We start from the raw sequence: 19,800 nt of genomic DNA, 5'->3' as shown, positions 1-19,800 counted from the left end.
GAGAGGGACAGGTGGGGCAGAGAGAATAAATAGGGGAAGAAATCTAGGCTCAAGAGAAGAAGGAAGAGAGAGAAAAAGAGGAGGAGGAGAAGAACATGCCAGAGGCCAGCCACCCAGCCACACAGCCAGCTATGGAGTAAGAAGTAAAGAAAGACATATAGAATAGAGAAAGGTAAAAGCCCAGAGGCAAAAGGTAGAAGGGATAATTTAAGAAAAGCTGGCTAGAAACAAGTCAAGCTAAGGTCAGGCATTCATAAGTAAGAATAAGTCTCAATGTATTTCTTTGGGAGCTGGGTGCAGGGCCCCCAAAGAGCAAAGAGTAAAAACAACCAACTACAGGCGATGATGTGGCTGCCAGAGCTGAGTTGCTGAAGGCAGGCTGGGGGAGCACAGGATTCTGGAATATGAGTAGTTCTCAGATTACCAACACCCCCAACTCCCACTGCCAGGAGCCCCACAAGAACACCCAGCCACACAACCACAAAATAAATGCAAAGGACCCAGGCCAGAAACACACAGGGTCCTTGATTGTCCCTTCAGTCTCCATGATCCCCAATGAGCCCTGCCTAGTCGACTCTGTGGGTGGTGCTCTTGGTGCATGCAACGGACCCCTGGGCTCCCCTTGGGCTCCTGCCATCCTGCTGCTCCTTTCTCCATGGGGTTCCCCTAGCTCCACCCAGTGCCAACAAACACTCTCCAGGTTCTAAAGCCAACTTTTTTTTTTTTTTAAAAAAAGATGTATTTATTTATTATGTATACAGTGTTCTGCCTACTTGCCAGATCTCATTACAGATGGTTGTGAGCCACCATGTGGTTGCTGGGAATTGAACTCAGGACCTCTGGAAGAACAACAGCCAGTGCTCTTAACCGCTGAGCCATCTCTCCAGCCCCCAACTTTTTTTTAATCTAGAAAAATTTTAGATTTTTTTTTTAAGGTCTTGTTTATGAGTATTTTGTCTGTATGTTTGTGTGTGCACCATGTATATACCCGGTGCCCAAGGAGATCAGAAGAGAGTGTCAGTTCCTTTGGAACTAGATCCCCTGGTTGTGAGCCATCATATGGGTGCTGAGAACCAAACCTCAGTTTCGGCAAAAGTGAGTGTTTGTTTTTTTTTGTTTTTTTTTTTTTTTTAACATAGCAAGACCCTTTATTTGGAATGAGGTGTCTTGAGATAGGTTGTTTTTCTGGTTTTTATGCGAGTGTTCTTTTTTTGTTTGTTTGTTTTTTGTTTTTTGAGACAGGGTTTCTCTATGTAGCTTTGCGCCTTTTCCTGGAACTCACTCTGTAGTCCAGGCTGGCCCGGAACTCACAGAGATCCACCTGCTTCTGCCTCCCAAGTGCTGGGATTAAAGGCGTGCGCCACCACCGCCCGGCCGGCGAGTGTTCTTAAAGACTGAGCATCTCTCTGCCCCAAGAAACCAACGTTTTTGAGCATGCTTAGCATTTTGTACAGACCATCTGCTCCAGGGCATTGAACTACTAAACTATAGCCATAGCTCTTTCTAAGTTGTCTTGTGGGCTTTATTTGAGAGAAGAGTGGTAACTAAGAGGTCCAGACTAGCCTGGCACTTACTTTGGAGCCTAGGCAGGCCCCTAAAAACTTGTAATCCTCCTACCCAGCCTCTGGAGTAGCTAAGATTACAGGTCTGTATCACCAGGTCCAGCTTTCATGTAAATTATATAATTCTTCTTTACATGACAAAATACCTCCCACCCCCCAGACACAGCAGTAACTTGCTAATTAGCTGTTTAATCTGTTATCCTTCAGCCTGTATACTCCAAAGTCTGGGAAGAGAAGTTGAGTCAGGTAATTTGGGCATACCTTTGCCCTCAATACAACTCTCTAACCACAGTTATCCCTTTAGTTAAGAAATCCTGTAGTTCTCTTTAGAGGACTTGTGAATTCCATCACTTGGAAGTAAGGAAGGATCTTCAAGGTCATCTTAACCACATAGCAAGTTCCAGGCCAGCCTGAACCCAGAAAAGAGTGCTCTAGACCAGTGAGACTCTATACTTACTGGTTGATGCCTGGGGAGGCAGAGGCAGGTGGATCTCTGAGTTTGAGGCCAGCCTGATCTGCAGATCGCGTCCCAGGACAGCCGGGGCTACATAGAGAAAGCCTGTCTGGAAACCACCCCATCAAAACAAACAACAAAAACCCCTCTATACTCTTCTAGGGGAGGGACTGAGCTCTAAAACTGTCTTGCTATAGCCCAATGCAGTGCTAAGCACACTATAAACAGAAACTTATTTTAAGAGGACACATGAAGACTAGGATATAGTTCAATGGTAGAGTTTAGCATTCAGAAGGCCCCTGGCCTTCTGAATCTCTGCTTTAAAAAAAAAAAAAATGGACAGCTGTGCTGTAGCGTAAGTTCAGGATAGGATGAAAACATTTGTCCAGTATGTATAAGGTCCTAGATTCGATTACCAGCAAAACACACACACACACACACACACACACACACACACACACACACACACACACACACACGCACACACACATACGATGTAGTCTGATCAGAAATTGAGTGCAATGTAAGACAGAATTTATTTAATTTTATTCTTTATTGTTATTATTATGTTTTGGGTTTTTTTCTAGGTTTTTTTGGGGGGGAGTTCAAGACAGGGTTTCTCAGGCCGGGCAATGGTGGCACATGCCTTTAATCCCAGCACTCGAGAGGCAGAGGCAGGAGGATCTCTGTGAGTTTCAGGCCAGCCTGGGCTACACAGTAAGTTCTAGGAAAGGCGTAAAGCTACACAGAGAAACCCTGTCTCGAAAAACAAAAACAAAAACAAACAAACAAACAAAAGACAGGGTTTCTCTGTGTAGTTTTGGTTCCTGTCCTGGATCTTACTCTGTAGACCAGGCTGGCCTAGAACTCATAGAGATCCACCTGACTGCCTCCCGAGTGCTGGGATTAAAGGCATGCGCTACCACTGCCCGGCTGTTTTTTTTTTTTTGTGTGTGTGTGTGTGTGTGTTTTTTTTTTTTTTTTTGAGACAGGTTTCTCTGTGTAGCTCTGACTGTCCTGGAACTCACTCTGTAGACCAGGCTGGCCTCAAAGTCAGAGATCCACCTGCCTCTGCCTCCTGAGTGCTGGGATTAAAGGCATGCTCACCACCTTCTGGCAAGACAAAATTTCTGAAACTCCTTATTCCCTTCTTTACTCCTTTAGGGTACTGGAAAAGCATCCTCAGGATTGAATGGGAAGGGTTCTTGGCTTCAGGTCCTAATAATTAAAAGGAACACACACACAAAAAAAAAAGGGTCTCTCACTGAAGTGTCCTAGCTAGCCTGGAACTCCCAATGTAGACCAGGCTGGCACAGAACTCACAGGTCGCCTGGCTCTAACCAGCACGCTGTGATTAAAAGGGTATGCCACCACCCCTAACCTGCATTCTTTTCATCCTCCGATCACCACTTCCTAGGAATTTCCCCTAACATTTTATGTAAATCATGTCCTCCATGAAAATCCCTGACCTTCTTCCCCAAGGCATTTGTTGGTTAGCTGATTCTGTTTGGTAATTGGCTTTGTTGCTCTGCTAGGAGTTGTTTCCTGTGTTTATTTCACTATACAGGAAAAAGAGAGAAAATTCCAGATGGGCCTGAGACTAGAAAAATGATGCCTGGGGAGCTAGCTAGCTAGCTCAGCGGTTAAGAGTGCTTACTGATCTTTCACAGTTCAAGTTCAGTTCCCAGCACCCCACATCAGGCAGCTAGCGCACAACTGCCTGCTCCAAGGGATCCAACCCCCTGTTCTGGCTGCTGTGGGCACCTGCATATGTGGTACACACACACACACACACACACACACACACACACACACACACACACACAATTTTAAAAGGAGTTGAAGACTGGAGAGATACAGCTCAGCAGTTAAAAGCATTTGCTTCTCTTGCAGAGGATCTGGGTTCTGTTCCTAGCATCCACATGGTGACTCTAGTTCCAGAATATCCAACACCCTCTTCTGGCCTCTGTGGGTACTGCATGCATGTGGTGCACACATATACTCTAAGACACACACAGACACACAGACGCACACGCACACCATATATACACATAAAATAATCTAAAAAAGAAAGAAGAAAAATGATGCCCATCTCCCTGGCATTCACACAGCAAGACTGTTACTCCTTGCTTCTTTCTTCCTATGGCCGCCTCCAAGTTCAGATCACAGTGAGGAGCACTGTCTGGAGCTAGAGCAACTAAGGAGAGCTGGGATGATAGCCAGGGCTTCTGATATACAAGAGCAATGGCAACGAGTGAGGAGAGCTATCATCTTTGTGAAGGTACAGGAGAAGCTGGGGTCAGGGAGGGGACAGGAGGAGAGGAAATAAGGCAAAGATGAGCTCAGGGCCCCCAGAGAATGGAGCCTTTGTGTGGGGTACAGATGAGGGACAAGGGGGTGATTGTGTGGGAGGGCCGGAAGTGCCACACAGACTGGCACCACCATAGCCAGCATTGGATTCACCCTTCTGCTCTGACGACTCCCTCTATACCAAGTGGCTAGGATGTACCTGATGGTTACAAAGAATGGAAAGGCAGCCAAGAGAATGTGCAGACAGGAAAAATAAGGTATCACCCCAAATCCAGAGAACAGGAGGCAGAGGAAAAAAAAAGACAGAAGCAGCTTTTACTATATTTACATCCAACAAAACTTTGCAGAGAACAATCCTTATTGCACAGGTCAAGGCCATGGATGGGAGAGGCATTCCCCAAGGTGGAGTGGACAAGAAGGATCGGGACTAGAAGAGGCACCAGTTCTTCCCTAGGGAAGCTTGGGACTGCTCCTCTGTGTCCCAGTGCACGGCTCTCAAGGAGCTCCAAACCTAATTCCCTTCTTTCTTACGCTCCTTGAAAATCTCCTAAGTATGGGAGCTGTGGCCTCAGAATAAATAACTAAATAAAATACAACACTAAGATTGCCTTGGGCTCGCTCCTTCAGCAATGTCAGGGAAGAGAGGTGGGGAATGAAATCCCTCCCTTCCATTCAGGGCAAAGGCTCAGGAGCGCTACATCTTTCCAGTTGTTTTTTAAAACAAAAACTTCTAAGTCTACCAGGGCACTGCAGATCTGAGGATACCCTGGAAAGGAGTCCCTGGAATAGGATGGAGAAAGAATGGGGCTGTGTCAACTTCCCCAGCTTTCCCCAACATCAGCATGAACAAATTGGGCAGGTTGGAGATAGGGGAATTGTGACTTCTGGTAACAGTGAGTCCCTCTTCCTGCTATTTCCACTTGGAGCCTATGGCTGAACAGCCTGTTTCCAATTCCTCTGTGAAGGGAACAGGGAGTCAAGCTATGTCTAGAATCCACTCTTCATCACCTCTCCACCCAAGGCGGGAGAGGGGAGCTTAACGGTCCCTAGCATTCCAGAGGTGCTCCAAAACATTTTCGGCAGTCAATGGCCTTGGGAGTAGGCATCTGTGCGCGCCGCTGCCTCAGTTCCTCCTTGCCCATGCTGCTGGCCAGCTTGTTAAAGGCAGACTTGTACTTCTTGTCAAAAGCCACTACGGTAGAGGATGGAAATTGATGCATGAGGACCTCCTCTCATGTCTGGTCCCACACCCCTTATCTCTTCAGCATCTACTTGTACCCTTACCTATATCCACATGGTCCTTGCCCAGAGCAGCCATTGTCAGGAATAAGATCTCACGGTAGATTCCCCTGTAGTGAACATAGAGGAATGTCAAAGAAGAGACGTGCAAAGGTCAGGTCAGGGGCCACCTAAGAGAACATCATACCTCTGCAGGTGCAGGCCTGTGGGAGGGGGTCCTAGAGTTTCCAGCAGGAGCCCAACAGCTTTATGAACCTCGTTGAGTCCGACATGGCGCAGCACTGACTCCAGTAATGCCAAGCTAAGACATGAGGGTACCGGGCCCGGCCAGACTACTCGCTGTGGGATCTGGCCTGGATAAAAGGAAGGAAGGTTTACCAGGATCACCAAACTCTCTAGGTGAGGAGCCTACCCCTTTCACTCCTAGATCAAGTACCAACTCACTGTGGACCCTCCAGAGCACATAGAGAGGTGGGCAGCTGTTGGGATCAGGGGTCAGGACATCCCATAGCAGACGCACATGCACAGAGGCTGGATCAGGGGTTAGCCAAGGAGATGGTCCCTGGGAGGGCTAAGATAAGAAAAATTCAGAATGAGAAGCAGAGGACAAGACAGACAATGAAACAGAGAAACATTACAGGACATAATAAAAGAGAAAGGCAAAGAACTTATTCTTGCTGTTATTGGTATTTGAGACAGGGTCTCACTATATAGACTAGGCAGGCCTGAAACTCACAGAGATCTACCCGAATGCCTCCTCCCAAGTGTTGGGATTAAAGACTGGAGCCACCATGTCCCGAGGTAAGAAATCCTCATCTCCCAGTTCTTATGAATAAGGACTTTGTTTTACGTTGTTACATACCTAGCATCTGAACCCTAAAATGTATGCAATAAGTATTGGTGGAATAAACAGAAAAACATGAACCATTTTTTAGGTACTAGTCACTGCATTAAGTACCTATCCTGCTGTGGAACAATCTGTACACTGTAAATATGTATTATTCTCATTGATTAATAAAGAGCAGATTGGCCTATAGCTGGGCAGGAAGAGATTGGGAGGGACAGCCAGATTAGGAGAATTGTAGGAAGAAGGGTGGAGACAGAGGAGTCACCAGGAAACACAGAGGGGACAAGACATGCTGGAGGGCAGGTAAAGCCACAAGCCATGTGGCAATACATTAATAGAAATGGGTCAATTTAAGTTGTGATAGTTAGTAACAAGCCTGAGCTATCGGCCCAGCATTTACAATTAATGTTAAGTCTCCATGCCAGTTACTTGGGAATGGCTTGTGGGACAGAAACTTCTGCCTACACTATCCTATTAGGTTACTGCTTATGCCATTTGACAAATGATGAAATGGAAGAGGGTCAGAGTGGCAAACCTGCCTGGAAAAACGTCTTTTCTACACTGCCAAGGACAGAGAGGACGAGGAGACAACTGAGAGGTTCTCAAAAAAAAAAAAAAAAAAAAAGAACTGAGAGGTGAGGAGGGAAGCATTCAGGAGGCAAGGACTGCATCAGGGCACTGACCTGGGGGTGCCCATCATAGGAGGCCAACACCAAGCCTGGTAGAATACTAGGCAGGCGTAGCCGTTGGAAATACCACAGGAGGTTCCAGAAGATGATGGGGTGGGCAGCGGGCAACTCAGGCAATGCCAACACCTCGCTGCCCTCATTCTCTACCAGAGACTCTAGCTCTTTCCGCAGCACCAGAGGGCTCAGGTATGCCCATGCCCCATTCTCCACTCTCCGGGAAGCACTCTGTTGGCACGAGTAGGAGAACAGTCAGAACATACGTACTAAAGGCCACAACCAGAGGCTGGTCTCCAATGACTCAGCAAGTCCAAACGCCTCTCGCATGCCCCTGGTCCTCAATGCCCATCTACCTGCCACCCCTCGACCTCCCCTCAACAGACAACACACTCCCACTTCCTCATCGCCCAGCCCTTACCCCCATGTGCCCATTGCAGAGCTGGGGTTCATCCAGGGCAAGGCAGAGCCTCCGGTCACTGAGCACAGGGCCAGGCCCCCCAGGGACAGGGTCATCTTTGCTGCCACTGGCACCAGCAAGGGCAGACTTCGGGCTAGGGGCACTGCAGGGGAACAGCAGGAGGGGTCAGCTCTTGGAGCACCGTCCGCCTGTCCCTCCCACAGCACTTTTCCTGCCTTGGGCACCTGGGTCGAGAATCAAGGGTCTGGACACTGAGCAGGGGCACAAAGGGAGAGGCGCAGAAGGGGCAAGTTGTGTTGAGGTTCGAGTCATCCGGTGCCCAGCCAGCCATGATCTCCTCATCATACACCAGTGAATCACAGGCACGGCACAAGGAGCAGCTAGACAGCAGAATCTGCAGGCAAGGAGACCCCAGGAAACGAGCCTTATTTAGTTCCAGGGCCCCAAACCCCAATGTCCTTCCCTGCCCCTTCCATCTCTAAAACCCAGCCAGGCCACCTTCCACCTGCTCCCCTCCTCCTGCCTTTCCAGGAGGGGATATGAGCACAATGGTGTGGACGGGGTATGCTCACTTCCAGGGAAGGTGGTTGGAAAGGTCCAGGGGCGTCGCTGAGGCGCTCGGAGGAGCGGCGTAGACTTAGGCTGCTGAGAGAAGACTCTGACAGATCCAACTCACTGCCCAGAGAAGCGGAACTCTGCCGTTACAAGAGAAAGCACAGTCAGCTAGTCCTTTGTTCCTCTCACTTAGAACGCTGGTTTCAGTCTCTCTCAGTCACCTTTAGGGGCATTCTCCCAGTCAGCAGCCCCTCCCCTCCTGATAGTAAAGTATCTCTTCTCCCATTGGCTACCTCGGAAGCAGTGGATCCAGGGCGTTCTCGGGGCCACAGAAGGCTATCCATGGGACTTCGGCGGGCCGCAGGAGGCATGTCAGGGGGTAACTCGGGTGGGGGGATGCGAGAGACAGAGGAGCGGCGGGAAGGAGTGAGAAGCTGTTGGAGGCGGGCGCCCAGGCCTTTTCTGGGGGTGCCCACTTCCTCCTGACATCCACTAGTTTTGGGGCCCCGCCCACTTATCCCTTCTAGGGTCTCAGTGGACTGGGCACTCAGGGCTGAGCCTGAGCCCCCTGGGCTTCCTCCAGGTGCCAGTTCTTCCCCGGTCAGACTCAGGTCTGAGAGACTTCCATCCTGCCAAGGCACTGGTGATCCACGGGGTTCGAGGACCCCCAAGGCCTCTATCACTGCAGGTCAAAAAAGAAGAAAGATGGAGCCCTGCACTCTTCCAGCTGCTCTTTTCCCAAGCAAACACAATTCCTGCAGCAAAAACTCCAGCATCAGTGACTGGAAAGATGGCTCAGAAGTTAGGAGCACTGGCTGCTCTTCCTAAGGACCTGGTTCAACTTTAGTCCCAGCACCCACATGGCAGCTCACAACCATGTGTAACTCCAGTTCCGGGGGATCTGACATCCTCTTCTGGCCTCCATGAGCACCAGGGATACAGGTGATACACTAATATACGTGCAGGCAAAACACCCATACACATACAATAAAATTTTTGGAATGAAAAACTATATAAACCAACAAATTCTAGCATCACAACTCACCATAACATTTAGGCAAGATTGCTTCAAGAGCCTACAGGACCACTAACCATTACATGGAGCTAACCCTAATCATGGCCCTAGTCCTCCCCTCTCGCTGAAAAGTTGTTAGGAAGGCTCAATGGGAGGAAGAAGGAAGGTCAGATAAGGGTACTACTCACTGTGAGCCACACCAGCCTCCACAGTGGGCTGTGCCCCTCTGGCACTGCCTAGGCTGCCACTCTTGACCAGGCGCCCGGGGGGTGAGGATGGATCCCGCAGACTTCGCCCTGCCCAAGTAGTCTGGCGCTGAAGAGGGCGTGTCGGGGAGGGGCGCTCGGAGGGGCGCTCCAGACAGGGCTCTGTAGAAAGCACAAGAATTTAGCCCCAGACTGACACACACACACACACACCCTTTGAACCTGGATTTTGCAGAGTTTCTCCCAGGTAGAAACTACCAAACAAATGCAGTGTGTCCACACACAGAAAGGCCCGCCAGTCCTAGTTTTCTGGGTCTCTCCTCATCAGAACCTAACTACCTCATCCAGCCCTGTCTTTGTTGTTGTTGTTTTTCGAGATAGAGTTCCTCTGTGTAGCCTGGCTGTCCTGGAACTCACTCTGTATGTAGACCAGGCTGGCCTGGAACGACAAAGATCTGCACCCACCCCCCACCCCCCATCCCCCACCCCCACCCCGCCTCTGCCTCAGGAGTGCTGGTATCAAAGGCTTGCGCCATTCCCCCAACCCCCCCCCCCCAACCTCCCTGAGCCATTTTTTTTCTATTGATACAAATTCTCACTATATGTTCCAATCTGCCCTGGAACTCACTATGTAGCACAAGGTAGCCTTGACTTTGCAACAATCAATCATCCCGTCTTAGCTTCCCAAGCCCTAGGACTGCAGGTGTGAACCATCACGTCTGGCACCACAGCTATCTCAGAGCCAGTCCCTACCCACCTGTCTGAGAGATGCCCGACTCTTGGTGCACGGCCACCTGTTGCTGCTGCTGCCGCTGCCCCTGCTGCTGTTGTTGCCGTCTGTCCTTCAAGGGCTGGCGGAACTGAGCAGCCCCCAAGACAACATTCCGGAGCTTGGCCCAGCGTAGGCGTCCACCCGGTGTACCAGATGGCCATTTGCTTTCCAGCACAGCCTGTCAATCATAGTGCCCACCTAGTGATGCCTTACCTCCTGTCCTGAACCCCAGGGACTACTTTCTTCTCCAAACATGCTGGCTAGGACGATCTAGCCAATAGCTCACCCAGAAACAGGAGCACCAAAGAGGCATTATCAGTAGTAATGGAGAAAAGTATATCTAGCTTCTACTATTCATCTGTCTGTCTGTCTATCGAGGGTCTCACTATGTAGCCCTGCCTACCCTGGAACTCACTCTGTAGACCAGGATAGCCTTGAACTCACAGAGATGCTCTTTGCCTCTGCCTCCTGAGTGCTAGGATTAAAGTTGTGCATCATCCTGCCCAGGTAGACTCTATTTATAAACTGAATGGCTTTGGAGAAATAATCTCAACTGCTTGACTACTTAGTTTCCTTATCTGAAAAATAGGAGACAGTTTAGTATTGTGGTTAAGAGGCTGAATTCTGGATATAATTTTGCCTATATTCTGACTCCCTAACTTGTTTACCGTGGGACCTGGGGCAAGTTACGAATTCTCTGCAACCTCAATTCCTATAATACAGGGATGAACCACTCTATGCCCGGGGACACTGTGGAGATAAAATGATTTAAAGTGTGTAATGTATCTGGGACAGTGTCTGGCATGGAGTGTACGGTTGTTGTAAATAAGAATCAAGGTATCTAAGTCTGAAAAAAACAAAAATGAAAAACAAACAAAAAAACCTTCTGTCTGCACAAAGGCAACACAGAGGCACCAAAGTTGACGATGACCACAGGACCAAGGAATGGGGACAGCCGCAGCTGTCTCCTCACAACAGACTGCATCCTACCTCCTGCCCCAAATTAAGTACCTTGTTGTAGTAACCGTAGGTGATGGTGTTGGGCACAATGCCTGCCCGCCGCATGTCTAGCATGACTCGCACGGACAGCACGGGCTGCCCATAGTGTGAGCAGAGCTGCATCAACACCCGGTAACATACCTAGGCCCAGAGAGGCACAGGCGTAAGGGACTTCCTCCAACCCAAATCCCCAAGCCTCAAGCAAGGACCCTCTTCCAGCCCCCAATTCTCCTTGCAGCTCCTTCCTGCTGCTCTCCAGGCCCTGCGGTCTCCACTGCTTTGTGTGCTCATGCGCTCTGATTGGTTGATGGCGCAGCTACTCCACTCTGGGCTGCCCATCCATCCACCAAGTTTCCCTCTCGTGGTCCCTAGAGTTGCACATCCTTGCTAGGGTTAGGGGTGGGTATGAACACACAGGTAGTGAGTGCCTACCTCATCAGGGAGCACCACCTTACTGCTCTCCATCTCACGTAACACATGGTAGGCTGTATGAAGTGCTCGAACCCGGGAGGGTGCCGACCGCACATAGGCAGGCAGGCACAGGAACCACAGTCCGTAGCAGTGACCTAGTAGGCACCGGGCCCACAGCTCAGGCACAGTGGCTGACTTCTGTGCCATTCGCTGGGCAACCTTCATCTCCTAGGTGGGGCAAGGGACACACCAAGGTAAATACGATGCCAAGGCCAGAGCAGATCTTTTTCTTTTTCTTTTTCTTTTTTTTTTTTTTTTAATTCAGGTATCTTTTATCTATTTGTATTTTATGTGTGTTGGTGTTTTTCCTGCATGTATGTCTGTGCGAGGGTGTCAGATCCCCTGAAACAGGAGTTACAGGCAGTTGCGAGCTGCCATGTGGATGCGGGGAATTGAACTCAGGTCCTCTGGAAGAGCAACCAGTGCTCTTAACCGCTGAGCCATCTCTCTAGCCCCCTAGATCTTTTTCTTTATTTTGATATTTTTCTGAGATAGAGTCTTGTCATACAGCCTAGGCTGGACCAGATCTTGCCTCAACCTCCTGAGTGTAGGAGCAGTGTGAGAAGCAACACTTTTCCTGAGACAGAGTCTGTGTTCTAAGGATGTAAGAGGGCTGAGGCATTGCCTAAGCTACAACCCTCCTGGGAGCCTCAGTAGGGTAGAGTAGCCTGGCCCTGGAGCATGAGTGGGCACCTTGTAAGATGTAGCCAGCTCCTCCTGAGGAGGAGGATGGTAAATGACAATGGTAACAAAAGCTAACGTTTTGTTGTTGTTTGTTTCAGACAGGGTCTCACTATACAGCTCTGGCTGTCCTGAAACTCACTCTATAGGCCAGGCTGGCCTCGAACACAGAGATCTGCTTTCCTCTGCTTCCCAAGTGCTGAAATCAAAGGCATGCATCACTATGCCTGGCTGTACTGTGTGGGTTTTTTTTTTTTGTTGGTTTGTTTTGTTGATTTTTTTTATGTACCAAGCTTACGTAAACCTCGCAGCAGCTTTATGGGATAAGCACCATTAGTGTCCTCATTCGACCATGAAGCAATACCCACTGTGCCAGGCTCCCCTGTGGGGCCTACTGCTAGTTACCTGTTTGGTACGCCGAGGCGCAGGGCTGCTGGGGGCACTACGGGATGGGCCCGGCACAGGCAGGGCTCCCCGCTGTTCCTGAGGAGACTCAAATAGTTCAGCTCTTAGCTCTGGAAACCCATCATAGCTGGAGAGACAGAGGCAACATGGGAGCAGTTAACACAGGCGCGAGCCTGGGCCTCGGGACAGGTGAAAGGAAAAGACTCTCACCAGTACTGGGGGGTAGATTCACTGCCTTCCGGCACTGCGGGCTCTTCCGGGGGTGTGATGAAGACGGTGAGCTCACTTCCTGATAGCTCCTCCAGCTCCACGAGAGGTGTTGGCTCAGGCTTCTCCTGCTCTGGGTGGACCTGGAACAGGATGGTAAAGAGTAAGAGTTAACAGAGCCAGGGTCCCCAGAAGATGGCCTCTCCCAGGAAAACACATTCACGGGGAAGGAGTCCTGGGGCTCCATCCGGAGGAGAGTCAAGATTGAAAGGCTAGTAAAGCAAATGAAGCCGGCCATGTACGGCTGCTGAACAGGCTGTGCCTGGTCTCACTCCAGCAGCCCATCACCGTCACAGCTGAGATGCATAGTTAATAGTGGCCTGGGGATAACAGAGACAAGCAGGAGGAACTCGGTGGACAATGCTCAATACCTTATCGACACAAGAGTCAAAGAATTCCAGGGCAGCATGCCGGGCAGAGCCGAAAGAGCATTCCTCGATGAACTGCGAGAACATCTGTGTGTGCAACAGCTGAGCATAGAGCTTGTGGCTGGAGCGCTCCCGGGACTTGAGGAAACCTGAGGGGGTGAGAGTGGGTCTGAAGGGTTACCACAGCTCTCTAGCTACCACAGCCCTCTCCTCCCTGCAGCCAGCTCTTAGCTCTCGCCACTTAGTCACACCTCTCCCACAGAGCACTTGAGCTCTCCAACACCACAGTTCCACAGAGTCCCTTCCTTATCTGTTTAAATCTACTGCTGCAGACTGGGAATTCTCCAAGGGCAGGTCCTGCAACCGACCTGTAACCCTGAGTGCTGCTCACCACCAGGATGACTACGTCCACCTTATGCCAAGGGCTCCCAGCTAGCAGGACACATTCACCTGTATACCCTAACTGCCTCCAAGACCAGAAGAGAGGAGGAATAAGCAATCTTCCACTCCCAGCAGATAGAGTACCCCCTTTCACTTTCCTCATGGAGCCCAGCCCCCTAACCATACCCTCCCTCAAAACCATTTACAAAGACAGACTCTCTTTATTTACCCTGAAGGTAGAAAAGGTTGTCGACATCTCGAGACCCTTCAGAGGGGGCCTTGGTGAGAGGGCGCAGGAAGTCCCGGTAGCCTTTGAGCAGACAAGCCATGAAGCGCAGGAAGGCTCCCTGGACTTCCCGCTCCAGGCGTGTCCGGCGGCCACACACTGCCTCATAGTCTGTCAGCAGGAATTCCAGGGAGGCCTCCTCTTCTGGTCCAGTGTACGCTGGGAATCAATATGTCTGAGAGTCAAGGTTAGCATCCACAGGGCTTGCCCCACCCTGTTTTTCATACAAATGTCTCCATCCCCAAAACCAGCCTCTGACAGATCTTGCACCAGGAGTCACTAAAAACTTACAGTTGGGCACCAGTTTCAAGTCTCTCCAGTGACAGGTTCAATTCCCCCTCCTCCCCCTACCCCCACCCCATACAGAGTTTCCTCTCTGTAACAGCTCTAGCTGTCTTGGAACTCACTTTGTAGACCAGGCTGGCCTCGAACTCACAGAGATCCGCCTGCCTCTGCCTCCCGAGTGCTGGGATTAGAGGCGTGCGCCACCACTGCCAGGCAGGCTCAGCTTTCTTGATGGGCTCAGGAAGGCTGCTTCCCTACCCCTGCCTCTAGCTTCATTTCACGCCCACCAAATCCAACCCCCCTAACCACTTCAGAGAAGACCTATTGCCCCCTGGACCCTCCCCTCAAACTGAAGATTTGAAGCCAGTCACAGCTTCCAGCCTCCCAAGCCCACACAGGCTTCTCACTCTGGTCCAGCTGCTGGTACAGATTTGTCAGCGTGGCTAGCAAAAGCTTGTATGGTCTGCGGGGCAGGGTCCTAGCAGAGAGGGGCTTCTTCTCCTCCGTTCTAAGAGATGACATAAGGAGAAAGGATGCTGGGGCTTCTCTGAAGCCTAAAACCCCTTTTGAGTCACTAAGAAACCCACACACCAGCCCCTGCATGCTCCCCTCCCAGGCCCCAAATGATACTTAGCCTCGTACTGGAAGAGTGTGTTGGTGTCAAGATCAACACAGATGACATCAGCAGGTGGGTCATGCAGATCGAAATAACTGGAGTGGATACCCACAATGAAGGGCACAGGGGCACTCAGCACATCCGCCAGCACCAGCGGGCACAGCGGAATGTAGGGGCACTGCCAGTGCAACGGGAAGATCATCTAGAGCACCAAGGAGTGAGAACCAGTGAGCACAGGGGCCCTGGCCTTGGGGAGGTGAGGCCTATTGAAAGAAACTACTGGAGTTAATCTTGAACAACTACAGCCAGGCCGAGAGACTGGAAACCCTCTCCCTAAGGGAGGAAAAGGAGGAGAGTCCAGTTCTGGATGGAGGGGCCCCAGAAAAGGCAGGCGTTCTGGAGAAGTAGCCTAGACGAGGTGATACTCACTGAGACCAGGGCCTCGCAGACACTGGTGAGCAGATCCGGCCGCAGCGAGTGCACCAGCAGTTTGTGCTCGGTGAGCACAGCCAGCAGCAACGTAATAGCCAGTTCGGGGCCCAGGTTCTGCAGCAGCTGCAGAAAGCTAGCACCGCTGTAGGAAGTAAGAGGAGGAAAGGGTCACCGGAGACTCGGGAGCCGGACACAGACACCACCTAGGCCAGGCTGCAAAGGTCTCAACAGCTGTACTGCTCTGACTCATGCCTCCTATTGTACCCCAGGTCATCAGAGGTCCCACTCCCCATTTAGGCACATACCTGAGGGGCAGGGGTGAGGAGACAGGTTGACAGAGGAGCAGGTTGTCATAGGGGGACATCTGGGGAAAGAGCCACAGGTCAGGATGCTCATGGCCAGTCCCTGCCACCTCCTCTCCTGTCTCCTAGCCCAGCCCGAGGCTCACCTCTCACCTGCACTAGGATGCGTGGTCTCTGTGGGGAAGGGAACGGGACGTTGTGAACGAAGTGGGAGATGTGCCTAGGAAGAGAGGAGAGAGGTGAGGCTGACTCTTCAGTCCACCCCTGTCCTGTCCCTTCACACACTCTCTCTTCATCCTAGCCTCAAAAACCCCATTCCTCCCTGGACCCTCCTCCTTGACTTGGGTCAGCTTTATACATAGATCTTATATACATTAGAGAGGAGATTCCTTTGCCTGAAATCCCCTCATCTACACAATGAGTTCCAGGCCAGCCATGGCTACCATGAGAACTTCTCTAAAACGAATAAATAAAAAATAAATAAAATGAGCGTGGCGGCGCACGCCTTTAATCCCAGCACTCGGGAGGCAGAGGCAGGCGGATCTCTGTGAGTTCGAGGCCAGCCTGGGCTACAGAGTGAGTTCCAGGAAAGGCTCCAAAGCTACACAGAGAAATCCTGTTAAAAAAAACAAAACACAAAAACAAAAACCTCTGTGACTCTGAGACCAGCCTGGTCTATGTAGAGAGTTCCAGGCCAGCTAAGGCTATGTAGTAAGCCCTGTCTCATAAGTAAATAAACAAACAAACAAATAAATAAAAATAAGACACTGATCTGTGCTAGGCAGACACAGACCTAGCCAAGACCCAACAACTAACAAGTGTAGGATAGATTCCTTTTTTTTTTTTAGATTTATTTATTATGTACACAGTGTTCTGCCTGCATGCCAGAAAAGGGTATCAGATCTCATTACAAATGGTTGTGAGCCACCATGTGGTTGCTGGGAATTGAACTCGGGACCTCTGCAAGAATAGCCAGTGCTCTTAACCTCTGAGCCATGTCTCCAGCCCGTAGGCTAGATTCTTGGCTCCACTTACCTCTAGCCAGTGGCTTAAAGGGACAAACTATAACCACACTGCAGTCTTGTCCGCTGGGTGCTCAGCGTAATCCCCCCCCCAACTCCATTCTCATGTCTCCCATTTATCCTCTCTAATGCCTCATAACTCCCCAATGTCAGGAGAGCCGTGCTCACACTTCCAAGGGCAGACGATGGGGGCCTGAGACGGAGTAGCGGTAAAGGAAGGTGAGGAAGGCTCTGAAGGCTGGGAAGGCCGGCCAGCGCGACAGCACAGCAATGGCTCGCCGGCTGCGCACGGCTCGGCCCCCCAGTGCCCGGCCCCGTTCCACAGCACTCAGCAGGCCCAGTGCCCGTGCCTGCCTCTCTGACAGCCTGGCCCTCGGGAACGCTTCATAGAACTGCAAGGCGGCACCATACACCTGGCAGAGGTATAGGGATAATCAGATGGGTTCTGCATTGCGTGGACCCCTTACCACACTCCACATACCCACCTTATCACCAGCAGCACCCGTGAGCACAAAGGTGGAGAAGACAGGCACCGGGTACTTGGTCTGGGCAGGCCAACACTCGATAGTGGCTCCCATGGGCAGGCAGAAGACCGGCACTGACTCAGGCAGAGGGAATGCCTCATTGTCTTCCTCTGGGTAGCGGCCCAGCAGCTCTACGACCCAGCAGAAAAGCACCCATTAGAGGGAAGAGGTCCATTAGATTCTAGGTAAAGAAATTAGGGGATCCCAGAGAAGGGCTAGATGGCAAGGGGAAGTAAGTTCTGGGATGGCCCAAGTTACCAAACCAAGAGGCACCAAGCAGAGGAATGGAGGGTCCGAGGATAGGCAGGACAAAGAGGGCACTCACCTGCCTCATACACCAGCGTGTTGGCCTTGGCCAGGCCCACCTTGTAGCACAGGTACACTGCTGGACCCCACTGCCCCAGAAATGACAAGAGATAAGCAGACACATCACTAACAAAGGTTTCTGGGGTCCGTCTTCTCTCTACCACCCTTCGGTTGTTTATTGTCTTCAGAGCTACCCTAATTCCAGTTCCCCCAGCCAAGCCACCTCTGATCCGGCCCTGGTGACAGAGGCCTTGGTCCCCAAAGACCCTCTGTTCCCCATGTCCACACCCTTACACTAATGGCCCAGGTTTTAGCTCTCAATACCACAGTACCACTCACCATGCCAGGGTTGAGGTTTCGGGGCAGCCGGCAGTAAGTGTGAGGAGTGCCCTCACCCTTGCTGGGCAGAATCAGGCAAAGGTCAGTGATGCCCAGGGCATGCAACCCTGCCCCCTCTGCTGCCCGCCGGTACATGAGGTAGGTGCGGGGGTGCCCAGGGCCTGGAGGGGCCAGGTTGGCTGAGTGACTATACGGTGTCGTGTCAAGGACTTGGAAGCCAGGTTTGCGCCGTTCCTTCCCTTCATAGAACACCCTTGGCACAGAGGGCAGAGACAGGAGGAGGTCAGGATGGAAACACCGGATCTGCACACCTGGCCTCCTAAACCAGCCATGTTCTCTCTCAGCCTTGCCAAAGCCTGGTCGTAGGGCCCACCACTTCCTACTTAGAGCTCTGCCCTCTAAGATCCTTGCCTTCTTTTGCCTTGGCTCTACCTCTCGGGCAGGAAGCATCCCTTCAAGCCACGCCCTCCACAGTTGTCGAGTAAGCACTAAGAACCGAGAGAGTCCCTCTGCTCAGTTCCTCACATGGTTCATCCTATCTGAGATTCTGAACCAGCCAGCGAGGAGACACTGCTTTCGTTTTGCAGATGAAGACACAGTCACTAGCTAGAAAGCCGCAGTAGAGGCAGTAAGCCCCTCCCCTCTGACCTCTATCCCATCCTGCCACTGTTCCCATATTCCTCCTCTCAACCCATATCCCTACCTCTTCTTAGCTCACTCAAAAGTCCCTCCCAGCTTCCCCTAGTGCCAGCATGGATAGGGGCACACACCCCAGCTCAACGAGGGGGGGCTTGTCACGCCCCCTGCGGTAGCAGATGACTGGTTGAGTTCCACCCAGGAGCCCAGCACTGAGCTCCAAGGGGTGGCCACCAGCAGAAGTCTGGATGCATGTATAGCCCTGGGGCACCTCCTCGCCCAGTGCTCGAGCGATGACCGCCACATCTGTAATAGGGTCAGCTGGCCGGGGAGGGCGCAGGGGCCCAGTAGGTTCAGGAACCCAGGTCTCCTCAGGTATAGGTGCTCCATTTCCTGCAAGCCCAGCCACCACGAAGTAATCCACCAACCGAGGAGGTCGCTCCTCTGCCATGGCCCCCCCTTCACTCACGGCATCTGGAATGGTCAATTGAGAAAAAGCAAGAGAGGCTAGTGTTCCCACGGCAACCAGAGGCTAGTGTTCCCATGGTTCCCATGGACCCCCCCCCCTTCTTTCCTCTTCCTAGTTCTTCTAAGGAAAGGATAAATGATCAGCCAATCCTGAACTCTCCCACCTATGACATCACCACACTCTCACATCCCACCACAGCTCCTTAGAGACCACTAGGTCCCTTCTTCTTAGTGACATCAGCCCTCTCTTCCCAAAGAACCCAGACTCCACTCTACAACACACATCTGACATATTACTCACCTATTCCTTTAAAGGCCTGCCCCTCTTCACTCCCTGCAATTACATCTCAGAGAACACAGTATTTTCTATAAAGGCCTGCAATGGTATCATTCACTCTGACTATCACATCATTCCAACCTTAGCCTTTTTACAGGTCTCTGGCCTTCCTGCTCTGGCAGTAACACCACAAGAACCTTCTGACACAGCTAATGCTCTTAAATCATTCATCCTTACATTTTTAGAAGACCCCACCGGTTTCTAGGAAGGCTTGCAAAACCCAAAATTTAGCTTCTGCTCAGACAAGCTATCTTTTTTTTTTCTAGCTTAACTTTACCTATCTGGCCAAGCAACCAGGGCTCTCCCATCTCCAGAATCCTTAACGTGTCTGCAGTTGGGTACAAAGGGACTATGGGAGACAGCTCCAGCCATTCCATGCCCGTGCCACCCAGACGCAGACAGAATCAGGCCCACAACAGTCTATCGGTAACTGTTTTCTCACCTGCCTCCATGGCCTGACCCTGGGGAGTGGGAGCCCCAAGAGTCCTGAGGTGCCCCAGGGTGCTGAAGGTGGGAAGGAGCCTGGTGGGTGGCTTGCAAGGGGCTGGAGGCTGGGAGAGTGCTTCGGAGGGGAAAGGAGGTTACTTCCTGAAACGGCCCCGCGAAGGGGA

General features: G+C 51.2%; 1 protein-coding gene across 1 annotated transcript; it reads right to left on the bottom strand.

The window, feature by feature from the left end:
* Window positions 1-4,619: 4,619 nt before the first annotated feature.
* On the bottom strand, window positions 4,620-19,333 carry Dennd4b (DENN domain containing 4B). Its single transcript, XM_059265754.1, has 27 exons — window positions 18,519-19,333; window positions 17,749-18,001; window positions 17,429-17,498; window positions 17,065-17,234; window positions 16,748-16,992; window positions 15,711-15,777; window positions 15,561-15,619; window positions 15,253-15,397; window positions 14,850-15,025; window positions 14,615-14,715; window positions 13,866-14,081; window positions 13,259-13,404; window positions 12,831-12,970; window positions 12,621-12,747; window positions 11,496-11,702; window positions 11,076-11,204; window positions 10,050-10,242; window positions 9,275-9,454; window positions 8,365-8,753; window positions 8,089-8,211; window positions 7,741-7,910; window positions 7,517-7,658; window positions 7,096-7,326; window positions 6,010-6,136; window positions 5,753-5,918; window positions 5,611-5,675; window positions 4,620-5,518 (listed from the first exon to the last, which is right to left on the bottom strand). The coding sequence occupies exons 1-27, from the start codon at window positions 18,833-18,835 to the stop codon at window positions 5,373-5,375; spliced, it is 4,500 nt and encodes a 1,499-aa protein (XP_059121737.1). The 5' UTR covers window positions 18,836-19,333; the 3' UTR covers window positions 4,620-5,372.
* Window positions 19,334-19,800: the final 467 nt, after the last annotated feature.

Source organism: Peromyscus eremicus, chromosome 6, assembly GCF_949786415.1.
Source record: "Peromyscus eremicus chromosome 6, PerEre_H2_v1, whole genome shotgun sequence".
Taxonomy (NCBI): Eukaryota; Metazoa; Chordata; class Mammalia; order Rodentia; family Cricetidae; genus Peromyscus; species Peromyscus eremicus.
Note: the sequence above shows the minus strand (reverse complement) of the source record. Positions and strands in the feature narration are given on the sequence as shown.

Bases quoted from the DNA above. Each gene is read 5' to 3' on its own strand.
- Dennd4b (XM_059265754.1), bottom strand. From the start codon at position 18,835: ATGGCAGAGGAGCGACCTCCTCGGTTGGTGGATTACTTCGTGGTGGCT. The intron at 18,002-18,518 runs GTGTGTGCCCCT...CTCTGTGCCAAG, and splicing joins CCCCCCCTCGTTGAGCTGGG to GGTGTTCTATGAAGGGAAGG. The intron at 12,971-13,258 runs GTATTGAGCATT...ATCCTGTTCCAG, and splicing joins TTGACTCTTGTGTCGATAAG to GTCCACCCAGAGCAGGAGAA.